This window comes from Balaenoptera musculus, chromosome 3 (assembly GCF_009873245.2).
Source record: "Balaenoptera musculus isolate JJ_BM4_2016_0621 chromosome 3, mBalMus1.pri.v3, whole genome shotgun sequence".
Taxonomy (NCBI): Eukaryota; Metazoa; Chordata; class Mammalia; order Artiodactyla; family Balaenopteridae; genus Balaenoptera; species Balaenoptera musculus.
In genome coordinates, this window is record NC_045787.1 from 60,586,233 (window position 1) to 60,599,485 (window position 13,253).

At 33.1% G+C, this 13,253-nt stretch overlaps 1 protein-coding gene across 1 annotated transcript in view; it reads right to left on the reverse strand.

Annotated features, from left to right (window-relative positions):
- Positions 1–13,253, reverse strand: part of AP3B1 (adaptor related protein complex 3 subunit beta 1) — a 267,726-nt gene that overhangs the window by 105,647 nt on the left and 148,826 nt on the right. The window contains exons 16-17 of the mRNA XM_036848304.1: positions 1,398–1,584; positions 299–429 (exon numbers count right to left, since the gene is read on the reverse strand). Of these exons, the coding sequence (XP_036704199.1) occupies positions 299–429; positions 1,398–1,584 (318 nt within the window). The remainder of the gene's footprint in view (positions 1–298; positions 430–1,397; positions 1,585–13,253) is intronic.

The window sequence follows — 13,253 nt, forward strand, 5'->3', positions numbered from 1 at the left end:
GAAACTAAATATCTTAGAAATTGAATCTACACAACTACAAATGCAATACCACAAATGTGGGTGGCACTGATGCAGAGAATTCCATTCTCTATTTCCTTGAAGAAAAGGAACAGTACATGTACAACGACATAGGAATACTACAATATTTACTTCCCATAGCAGCAAGATATATCTAACACATTACATTTAGAAATACCAGAACAATTTTCAATCCCCCAAAAAAGCTTTTATATAAAACAATAGTTATTCCAGAATCTCCCACTGCTTGACAAAATTAATTTCAGAAAGGTCAACTTACCAACTCTATTACTTCTACATTTCGAACTGATGGGTCAGGCGCCACCTCTGGCCAATTAGATAATTCCAGGTACCCAGTAGCTTTAGTGTTGAGAGTATGAGACAAAGTGCCAAGCTGGTAATGATCCCTACCTATTAAAATAGAGGAAAATATAAAATAAACAATATGAGCTGTATATAACAAGAACAATCCTAATCAGAGCTCAAGGTAATTGGCATATTACCTCAAATGTCAAGGAATAAATATAAACTAGGAAGCTCTTCATAGGTCAAAAAACTGATTTCAGTCCATAGATTACAATAATCTCCCCCATAATGGTCAATAAAAAAGCTAATCAGTCAGTGTGTTTAGAGGTGTTGCTCTGTTTGTAGCTTCTCTAAAAATTACTTTACTGTGAATATTAAGAATGACAGCACAGTTAAACAATCCATATACATGTCTTGCTACAAACACATTCAGAATTTTAATAGTTTTTCTACAAAACTGAACTGCTTTTTATCGCTTTACAACAATTAAATAAGAAATAATATGAAAACCAAAGTATATAATCATTTGATTCCCACTGTAATGGCTACCTGTTAAACTGAGAAAATAAACACTCCTTTTAAAACGCTGGGGAAAATAAGTCAACTTCCATCTTTGAAAAGCAAACAAATATAAAGGGATATTTTTATGAAACAATTCTTCCTGGAAAAGCTTATGTTAGTGTACACAGAATATTTATTTAATAACAACTAAGTATTAAGGTGAATTATATACGCATTAAACAAAGCTATCTATTTAAAACAGAGATGAAGTCAATGTCTGCAAGAACAACATAGCTTTTATCTATTGTTCAGCCAAATCATCTGGTTAGAATAAAAATAAAATCAGAAGATTAAAATTATTTAGGTAAATAAGGTCTATAAAAACATGAACTACTATAAAGCTTGCGTTGGAGAACAGATGAATGAGTAGAAAGCACACTGTTCTTATATATTTACATATGCTAATCAATTATATTTTCTAAGAGATAAATTTTAAACATGTTAGAAATGGGATATAATGTCATAATTTTTTAGACAACAAATATTTTGCAGGTATATTCTGATAATAGTACCTTTAAAAGGAGACTCAAGCAGTGGTGCGGGTTTTTGAGCCAGGAATATTTTTTTGGCATATTTACTTAAAGCTCCACTCTTCTCATTCGGAACAATAAGCTGCCTAATAAATCTTGTACGGTCTCTGATGTCGTAGTTTTGATCATACTTGCCGAGATTTAATATGTACTGGGTAAGCAATTTTGTCTGTTGGAGAAAAACAGAACAAGATGAGAATAGTTATTTATGATTATTGATAACTCTGGATAAACATATTTAAAGAGGTAATAAAAATGAATGGTTATGTCAAACAAATGTTGTTCCATAGGGAATATGCATTTCTAACGCTGCAAATGGAATTCTGAAGCCAAAGCACATGTCCTCTTCAGTATTGGGGAGGTGAATGCTGAGTACTGAGAAGCAGCCATGTGCTAGATTATTAAACTGCTGAAGTGGAAAGAAAGGCATCATTAAAAAAATAATCATATATGGCAAACCCGCTGAAGGGTCTACGTGAGAATAATGAATGTGGAAATACAACTAAAAACATGGCACTCAAAACTTAATCGGAAAAATATGCAGGACATCAAAACATCAGAGAGTATTAGGGGGCTGGCAAACTGCTTCTCCTGAGGTGTGTTTTATGAAGAGATACTGTCCCTGGCATAAGCAGTGTCTGCACTCTGACTGCACTCAGTTACTTTACCCTGAATTATGACCCATTAAAGCAGACACATGAATCACTGAACTGGATTACTGCAAATTATTTGCAGTGCATTTAGCTGTTACTTTTTCATAAAAGCAAGCTGCTGATGCCCTCTAAAAACTAGGATAAAAGACTCCTTCCATTTTTTTCCCCATGTTGCTTATAGCCTCTGGTAATATTGGTCATTTATTTATTTATGTTAGGGAACAACTTATTATAGCAGCTTTTACACTATAATAAGGTTTCCTAAGTCAATTTCTGAATGTACTACATTAACATATATTGAGATAATTTTAATAATAATTAAACCAAAATTGAAATGTTAACAAAATAGGTTTGTATTTTAAACTCCAGTTATTTTATTGAAAAAGCATAATTTTAATTTAGAAGGTTACACACATACAATTCTAACTATAAATAGGATTCATAATACATGGAAAAAATAAACATCTGCATTAGAACATTTTACAGACATTAGAAGTGGATTAAAAAAAATAAAATCAATGAAGTCAGGCAAAGCTAAAGATAGTTCTATAACAATAAGCCAAAGTACAGGAATGGTGTGGTAAACTCTTTTATAATATTAATTTGTTAAGATAATTGATTTGGATAAAAAGCAACCTTCTTTCAGTAATCTATTTAAAAACCATTAACCTAGTTTTACTAAAGCAGAATTACAAAAAATACAAGTGAAAAATGTTAATAGAGCTATTCTAAATTTGGTTACCAACTACTGCTATCCACTAATCATTAGACCATGTTGGTTCAACCACAGATAAGAAAAATTCTATGATTGATTTTTAAGGACAATTAGCAAAATAGTCACCAAATGAGTAATACAGGTCAAAAGGAAGTGTTGTACACTGGACTGTGTAATCAGCTTGCTGGGATAATCTGGGAAAAATACACCCAACTGTTAGTTTCCTCAAATGTAGAGTGAGAATCTATAACTAGGTTAACTCTAAAGTCTATTTTTGAGTGTTGAGATTTAGAATACGGAACTAAAATAAATCAGAAAAATAAAATAAGTCTATTCATTGAAATAATTTTTTGAGTTAGTGGTCTGATTCATCTTGCTTTTATTTCTGATCCCTGAAATTAATGTTTAGGAAATTAAATTATTTCAAAATATTAACAGACACTATTGAAAGTGAGATAGAAAATTTTAAGTAATTAAAATTATGTAATTTCTATAATATGTATTTATTGACTGTAAAACTTGTTTTATTATATTGGTAGGTTATGAAACAGTTCTACCAAAAATGTATTTTCAAAAATAAAATTCTAAAAGACAAAATCATATCCATGTTCAATGATGCATTAAAAGCATAAGCAGAATAATTTTCACTCAGATATGTATTTATTCATATACTTTAATCAATTTCTTAGCTCTGTCTATCTCTAAAACCAAACCATTGGTATTTATTTGAAGAACATATTTTTATATGGTCTTATTATTTTTAAATTAAAGAAAAAAAAATTGCCTACAATCTTCTTCATAACTGAATTTTATGATCACCAATTATGAAAATGTTGACATTTGCAACTTACTCTTCTCTATAGAACATAATATTTTTAATGGAAAAAAATGTCTTCTTTACAGTTTGAATGATCTGGTAAGCACAGAGAAAATTCTGTTGAATACAAGGATATTCTCAATGCTTTCTTTTATGTTAAAATCTGTAAATATTTCAAGCCTAGATATTTAACTTTCCCCCCTCCATTCAATAAAACTATCTTTGAGATAAAACTTTTAAATAATTCTCTATACTGTAAAAAAAAATTCCATCGAATTTAGATAATGCAAAACCAACTGCCTCCTCGATTTCATTTCATTCTAATACAAAATATAAACTTAACCACAAAAATAGGAGTTCCATCAAAAAAGTCTTCACCATAGTTGAGATACCACAAATGACAGAACTTCTAAAATAAAATTTTAGCTCTTACTACTTAATTTGTTCAGTTCTTCCTTTGTTTTTATAGGGATACATTTCAATGTCTTCCTGTTTGCAAGATTTGTTTCTAAGAATTGTTATTTGCTAAAATTTTCAAAAGCTGAAGGTTTTTGGTGCTCTACCTGATAAACACTTTAAAGATTTCCAAATGATTTTGAATCAGAATCTAACCAATACACAAAAGTTTCACTTAATCTTCTCCTCCACCCACCCGCCCCAGGCAAAAAAGCCAATACAGAACACAGGCTAACTTACAAAGCAGTTTTTCATAAAATCACATTTCTAAAATCCCACTGGTCACATGCAGCAAAGAGAATTGCATATGAGAGTGTGTGGTGTCATGCCTAAGTATGCTTTTTCAATATTAGCTTCATCACAAGAATCCTGTAGTTCAGTTAAACTACACATATCAAATATCAGTAATTTTGACCATTATAGTTTTATTTCACTTGGTAGAATAAGCAGAGTGAGTATGCATGCACCACAACCAATTCCCAAAATATTTCTGTTCCATAGTTTTCTTAATGTAATAAGAACGTTGATTTTACCATGACAACATCCGTTCAGTGAAAGCCACGTTGGGGCTTTTAAATTTACAACAGCATTTACGGCGATTTTGACAGAATAAACTTCCAAAAGCTTTACTTTGATTCCATTTACACTGACAGAAGAAACGTACAAAAGCTCTGAGTAAAAATGGTCGAACTATTATTGGAATTAATTGCTTTTCTATTTGAAAACCAGCATCATTCAGGTCCTTTTTCTGCTAATGGAGAAATACATTAACCATTATTGCTTCATTTCTCATATGTGCAAAAGAAAACTTAGAATAAAAAATGAACAAAATTAAATTTTAAAAAACAGTTATTTGATCTATATGAGATCATGTTTCACAGAGAGACATGTAAACATATTTGGCACCTGTATACATTAAATTGTCATCTTGAGGCTTAGTCTTCCTAAAATACCTCCCAACTTTTTAAGTAGATGCTGATCCTGTTTTAGCAGATTTATATCACTATGAGTTTCATGGTGGATGGTAAAAGTTGATGAACATTTTGTGCATGTTAAATAATGATACACAAAAATTCAGTAATTCATTCTTCATTAAATGTACACTTCCAAGTTTTAAGAATTTATTGCTGCTGGATTTATAACAAAATAAAACAATAACTGGCAAATAATAAATAGGTTTTGAGATTTACAGTACACAATAAATGACAAAACTACTGTAGTGAGAGTGCTCTGACCACTCTCTTTAATGGCCTATAGCAAGATTGTTCTGCCTCTATCTCCTGCACATATTTCATCCACAACTAACCTCTAACTTCCCATGTTTTCCTCTTACTCCATCCACTGACAGCTGGGAGCTTCATGCTTTGCACAGGCCATGACACAACTTGCCTGTTGTGTCATCAAGTCACCATCAGATAAAACACTTAAACACTTATGTCACCACCACTGGAAAAGCGAAGGACTTAGCTTTTCATACCTGCCTCGTCAGGGCACACTTCATTTTATCAGCACACATCCTATATGCTGCTCTAAAAGGGAGAGGTTAGTCATGTTGCATCTCAAAAAGGCTGGGAAAAGAAAGTCAAAGTCTTTCCAATTTAAATGTTTCACATTTTAAAATGAAATCTCTGTTCACTGCACTTGTATCTTACAGGTCGCTAGACAAAACCACGGCAGAGGTTAGAAGTACAACATGGAGGGACTTCCCTGGTGGCGCAGTGGTTAAGAATCTGCCTGCCAATGCAGGGGACACGGGTTCGATCCCTGGTCCTGGAAGATCCCACATGCTGCGGAGCAGCTAAGCCCGTGTGCCACAACTACTGAAGCCTTCGCACCCTAGAGCCCGCACACTGCAACTACTGAAACCCGCGCGTCTAGAGCCCGTGCTCCTCAACAAGAGAAGCCACCACAATGAGAAGCCTGCGCACCGCAACGAAGAGTAGCCCCTGCTTGCCACAACTAGAGAAAGCCCGCACGCAGCAACAAAGACCCAACGCAGCCAGAAAAAAACCAAAGAACAACAACAAAAAAACCCAGATGGGATGTTTAATAGTAAATTTAAATGCATTTTATTGATAAAATTATACAAGACAAGCAAAGAGAATAACAAAATGTACCATAAATAACAGAAATACTCAATAGCTTATCTATAGCTATGTATTAAATTTTTGTCTTATTATTATTTTCCTGCTTAGATTTAAGGAATCATTTCTGGTACCAACTAATGGTCAATGCCATCCAGACACTATTTACACCAATTACTTTCTCTTTGGATTAACTCTAAGTCACTATGACATAGGAAAAATGAATTTGGGGGAATGCCATATAATTATTAAGAAATCCATTATTTTAAAAAAACTTCTCAAAATATGGGCATCATATTTTTACCTAAATACTCTGACAAGTAACTGGTAAATATTTGCTCAAACAATAGCCTTCTTTAAATATTATATAGGTCAGCACAAAATAATAAAAAAGGTCTCTTAAAATATAGTCCTATCAAAAAAATATATATATAGTCCTAAAATCAGCTTAGATATATATCAGTTTAAGGAATATAAAAAAGTGTACAGAATTCAGCATTTAAAATTGCTTCCACATAGTTGTAATTTTTAAACACAAGGATACTGGCAAATGCGTTTGGTGAAGGAAGGAGAACTACATAAAATTCTTAACATAGACCAGAGGCAAATCTAAGCAGTACTAGTGTTCTATCCAATCAATTTCATCATTTCCTGACTAGGCAAGATTCTTTAAATTTTTTTAATTAAAAAAATTTTATTGAATGCAAGATTCTTTAAATTCTATAGTGCTTTACAATTTTCAAAGTTTCACACAGATGATTTCAGATAATCTCATAACAACCCTTTCTCACCCTCTCCATCCCTATACTGCCCATCCCCCCTTCCCTCTCCCCATTGGAAACCACCAGTTTGTATCTGTGAGGCTGCTTCTTTTTTGTTTTATTCACTAGTTTGTTGTATTTTTTAGATTCCACATATAAGTGATATCTTACAGTATTTGTCTTTATCTGACTTATTTCACTTAGCATAGTGTCCTCCAAGTCCATCCACATTGTTGTAAATGGCAAAATTTTTATTCTTTTTTATGGCTTTTCATAAGATCTTATGGAAAAACCCAAATGAACTGTTTGGCCAACCCTATATTTTACGTATCTATATCTATATCTATATATCTATATATATATCACATCTTGTTTATCCATTCATCTGCTGATTGTTCTTTAATTCTTCTAGGTCTTTGTTAAATGATTCCTTGCATCTTCTCAATCTTTGCCTCCATTCTTTTTCCGAGGTCCTGGATCATCTTCACTATCATTATTCTGAATTCTTTTTCTGGAAGGTTGCCTATCTCCACTTCATTTAGTTCTTTTTCTGGGGTTTTATCTTGTTCCTTCATCTGGTACATAGCCCTCTGCCTTTTCATCTTGTCTATCTTTCTGTGAATGTGGTTTTTGTTCCACAGGCTGCAGGACTGTAGTTCTTCTTGCTTCTGCTGTCTGCCCTCTGGTGGATGAGGCTATCTCTCATCTGTTGATTAACAATTAGGTTGCTTCCATAGCCTGGCAATTGTAAATAATGTTGCTATGAACATTGGGATGCATGTATCTTTCTGAATATGGTAGTTCTATTTCTAGTTTTTTGAGAAACCTCCATACTGTTTTCCACAGTGGCTGCACCAATTTACACTCCCACCAACAGTGTACAAGGAGTCCCTTTTCTCCACATCCTCACCAACATTTGTTATTTGTGTGCTTTTTGATGACAGCCATTCTAACAGGTGTGAGGTAGTATCTCATTGTGGTTTTGATTTGCATTTCCCTAACGATTAGCAATGTTGAGTATCTTTTCATGTGCTTTCTGGCCATCTGCATTTCCTATTTGGAAAAATGTCTATTCAGTTCTGCCCATTTTCCAAACAAGCTATTTGCTTTTTTGATGTTGAGCTGTATGAGCTGTTTATATATGTTGGCTATTAACCCCTTATCAATCATATCATTTGCAAATATCTTCTCTCATTCAGCGGGTTGTCTTTTCATTTTGTTGGTGGTTTCCTTTGCTGTGTAAAAGCTTTTAAGTTTAATAAGGTCCAATTTATTTTTGTTTTTGTTTCCTTTGCTTTAGGAGATGGATCCAAAAAAATATAGCTGTGATTTATGTCAAAGAGTGTTCTGTGTTTTCCTCTAGGAGTTTTATAGTATCCGGTTTTACATTTAGGTCTTTAATCCATTTGAGTTTATTTTTGTATATGGTGTTAGAGAAGGTTCTAATTGCATTGTTTTACACGTAGCTGTCTAGTTTTCCCAGAACCACTTACTGAAGAGACTGTCTTTTCTCCACTGTATATTCTTGCCTCTTCTGTCATAGATTAATTGACCATAAGTGTGTGGGTTTATTTCTGGGCTCTCTATTGTGTTCATTGATCTATGTGTCTGTTTTTGTGACAGAACCATACTGTTTTGATTACTGTAGCTTTGTAGTATTGTCTGAAGTCAAGGAGCATGATTCCTCCAGCTCTGTTCTTTCCCAAGATTGTTTTGGCTATTTGGGGTCTTTTGTGATTTCATACAAATTCTGAAATTACTTGTTCTAGTTCTGTAAAAAATGTCATTGGTATTTTGATAAGGATTGCATTGAATCTGTAGATTGCCTTGGGTAGTATGGTCATTTTAACAACAGTAATTCTTTCAATCTAAGAACATGGTATATCTTTCTATTTGTTTGTGTAATCTTCAATTTCTTCCATCAGTGTCTTATAGTTTTCCAAGTACAGGTCTTTTATCTCCTTAGATAGGTTTATTCCCAGGTATTTTATTCTTTTTGATGTAATGGTAAATGGGACTGTTTCCTTAATTTCTCTTTCTTGTAGCTTGTTGTTAGTGTATAGAAAAGCAACAGATTTTTAAAAATTTAACAGTATACACATTTTTGTCAACATGAATAAGTTTTTCCTTTATATGTGATATTTACTTGACAAGAAAATATATCCAAGAAAGGGTATAAATGTCACCGCATAGAGCCTGAGCCCTTTTTGTTAAGTTATATCAAAGGGGCTGGGAGTGGGGGTAGATTTCTCCAAGACCGAATCACAGGGCAAGAGAAAACTTCAGGAAGGAGCCCCAAAACATCACTGTGATTTATAAAATTTCTCACTAAGAATCAAAAAGTGAACCTGAAAAGCAATACAAAGAAAATATAAGTACTAAGGATACTCCACGAAGCACTTTCTTCTTGAACAGCAGAAAAAAAAAAAAATGTAACTGTCTCAAAGAAAATGAGACAGTAATTAAAATAAATGAACTATATCTACATACCTCAATATTTTAAAAACACATTAAGTAAAAATAGTTTAATTGTGAAAGTATACATAAAGTAGAATACTACTTATGCAAAATTTGAAAACACACAAAACAAAAAATACATTGTTTATGGATACATACTTATATAACAACAATACAAAACATGTATGATTAAAACACACCAATAATATGACAGTGGTTACCAATGGGGAAGTAAGAAAGGTGTGAACAGGAACTTGAGATCTTAGGTCTACCTGTTACATCCCTTTAAAAAAATTATGGCAAACGCACTGACTTAATCTTAGGGGCACATATATAGGATACCTTGGAGATATTGCGGGTCTGGTTCCAGGTCATCTCAATAAAGTGAGTGACACAAATATGTTGGTTTCCCAGTACATATAAAAGCTATGTTTACTATACTGTAGTCTATTAAGTGTGCAACAGCAGTATGTCTAAAAAAACAATGTACAAATGCTGGAGAGGAAGAAAAAGGAACCCTCCTACACTGTTGGTGTGAATATAAATTGGTGTAGCCACTATGGAGAACAGTATGGAGGTTCCTTAAAAAACTAAAAATAGAGTTACCATATGATCCAGCAATCCCACTCCTGGGCATATATCCAGAGAAAACCATAATTCGAAAAGATACATGCACCCAAGTGTTCACTGTAGCACTATTTACAATAGCCAAGACATGAAAACAACCTGAGTGTCCATCGACAGATGAACGGATAAAGAAGATGTGGTGTATATATACAATGGAATATTACTCAGCCATAAAAAAGAATGAAATAATGCCTTTTGCAGCAACATGGATGGACCTAGAGATTATCATACTAAGTGAAATAAACCGGACAGAGAAAGACAAATATCATATGATATCACTCATAGGTGGAATCTAAAAAATAGTACAAATGAACTTATTTACAAAACAGAAACAGACTCACAGACTTAGAAAACAAACTTATGGTTACCAAAGGAGGAGGAAAGGGTGGGGAGTGGGGGGGATAAATTAGGAGATTGGGATTAGTAGATATAAACTACTATATATAAAATACACAACAAGGTCCTACTGTATACAGCACACAGAACTACATTCAACATCTTGTAATAACCTATAATGGAAAATAATCTGAAAATGAATATATATGTATATATAAATATCTGAATCACTTTGCTGTACATCAGAGACTAACACAAAATTGTAAATCAACTATACTCCAATTTTTTAAAATTCACTAACATAAAAAAAAAATGAAACAACAACAACAAAAAGAATCCTTTATTGCTAAAAACTGCTAACTATCATCTGAGCCTTCAGTGAGTCTTAGTAGTAGAATCAAAGACCACTGATCACAGATCAGAATATAGTAATAAAGAAGAAGTTTGAAAATATTGCAAGAATTACCAAAATGTGACAGAGAAACAGGAAGTGAGCAAATGCTGTTGGAAAAATGGTGCCAGCAGACTTGCTTGACACAGGGTCGCCACAAACCTTCAATCTGTAAAAAACACAGTATTTGTAAAGCACAATAAAGTGAGATATGCCTGTATATGTATTTATGCTGTTTTGCACTTTTCTATAGGTTTGCAATATTTTATATTTAAAAATAAAAACATAAGCTAAGTAAAACATTAACTTATGTTACTTATCACTACATTTAAAAGATGATACACTATTAGAGAAAGTTTAGAAACAGATGTACCCTTTACTCATTAATTTTTAATTGCTATTAATCAGTTTAATCAAATCTTAGCTTTCTGTCTCAGACCTCAGTAGACTATTTCAAGGAAGTCATGCTAAATTTTTATACCATGTCTTAAGAGCTGAAGAGTTTTAGCAACTTCAACTGGTTTCAATGTTGTTCAACTTTTCCCCCCATATAACAGTGAAATTACTCTACTTGTGAGAGTACCAGTGCTTTTACTCTTGATATTCATATCAAACAATTTTTTTCTTCATAAACAACAAAGGAGGAATTTCAGCACCCTTTTCTCAGTTTGATAAACCCAAATGGAGTGCTTTTTTAAAATGAGCATAGAGATTCTCAATAACTAGACTAGTTCTCTGACTGTAAATAATCATATTCTCTAAGAAAAATCTAGCAGTTGGTTAACAGTGTAAACCAGGTTTATGAAAAAGCAGGATTTGTTCTAATTCAGTTGACACAGCAGGGCCAATTTGGGCACAATGTAAATTTTGTGTTTGCTTCGGCATGGTTACATCAGCAAGAAAAAACAGGTAAAGGCAGAAAGCTGCACCCAGGTGAACTGGGCTGTGCAGGAATAAAGAAACATATCCACCTCAAACATCTATCTCAGATCACCACATGTATTATGGGCTATATTTAGCCACATCTGGCAGTACAACTTTCCATCCATATTCAAATTAACCCTCCTTCCAAGACATAACTCACAAGTACAACCTTTAAAACACCCGTTTCCACAAGTCAGGTCTTTCTAAAAGTAAAAAGCTAGATTCATTGTAGTATTTATATATTTCTTAACCATTTAACATGTGTAAAACTATTCTCTTGTTTTTACTGTTCTTTTTTTTTTTCTTTTTATGTGTCACCAATGAATTTTTTGAGTGTTGTGCCTCTGGTTCCACTTTTGCAATAATCCCTGTGGCTGTTATTGTGCATTTGTGTAAAGCACAATGATTTTTAGGAACATTATGTTGCATTATAAATAACTGACTATATGATTATAACTTCCACTTTACAGATTAGAAATTAGATTAGGTAGGTTGTATTGTATAATCTGTCCAAAACCACGTAGCTAGTAAGTGGCAAAACATGATTTGAAGTCAGACGGTCTAACATTAGAGCCTGTACTCTGAATCACCACCTGCCTCCCAGTAATTGACATTAAATAGTTCTATGGCAGGCATCACATACAGTTAAACTGCTTTCTAAATGTCCATCTGAAAGAGCTCAAAGTCAGAAAATTAAAGAAGCTTACAGAAGTTCATCTACAGAGTCTTAATCATAAGGCAACAGAGTTTTTAAAAAACTATATGAACAGCTTTATATCTCTATACTGAAAAAAAATTAAAATATCAAAGAATATATAATGCTAAAGATAGACAAAATGTTGATTTTTTGGGTACTGTATTTTTCAGTTCTACAACTTCCATTTTATTATTTTTTATAGTTTTTATTTCTCTGCTGAGAGTTATCTTTTCATCTATTGTGAATACATTTTCCTCTATGTCATCAACCATTTACAAAAGCTGCTTCAAAATTTTGCCTGCAAATTTCCACATCTGGGTCATCTAGAAGTTGGTTTCTGGTTTTTGTTTTTTTGTTTGTTTTTAAACTAATCACATTTTCCTGGTCTTCTTCATTATTGTGGTAAAATAAACAAAAAATTTACCACTGCAACCATTTTTAAGTGTGTAGTTCAGTGTTATGCAACCATTACCACCATTAATCTCCAGAAATTTTTATATCTTCACAAATTGAAATTCTATACTTGTTAAACAATAATTCCCTGTTCTAGTTCTTATGTTGAGTAATTTTGGATTTATCTTGGACATTATGAATGTTATATTGTAGAGACCCTGGATGTTGCTATACTCTAGGCTGGGTTCAAAGTACAAACTTTGTCTCTTCAGTGCTGTTCAAATTCCAGTTCAGTTCCCTTATTATTAACTGTGCTGTTCTGAATCCACCATGCATATGTGTGGTTCAGGTGTCAGCCAGAGACCTGAGCAAAAGTATTCACAGATTTTGAGGCTCCCCACACTGGCTCTCTCCTTCCTAGAATTCTTCCTTAACTTTTCAATATCTTTGGTAGTAGTTTTCTTTTTTTTTTTTTGGCCTCACCAAGCGGCATGTGGGATCTTAGTTCCCCAACCAGGGATTGAACC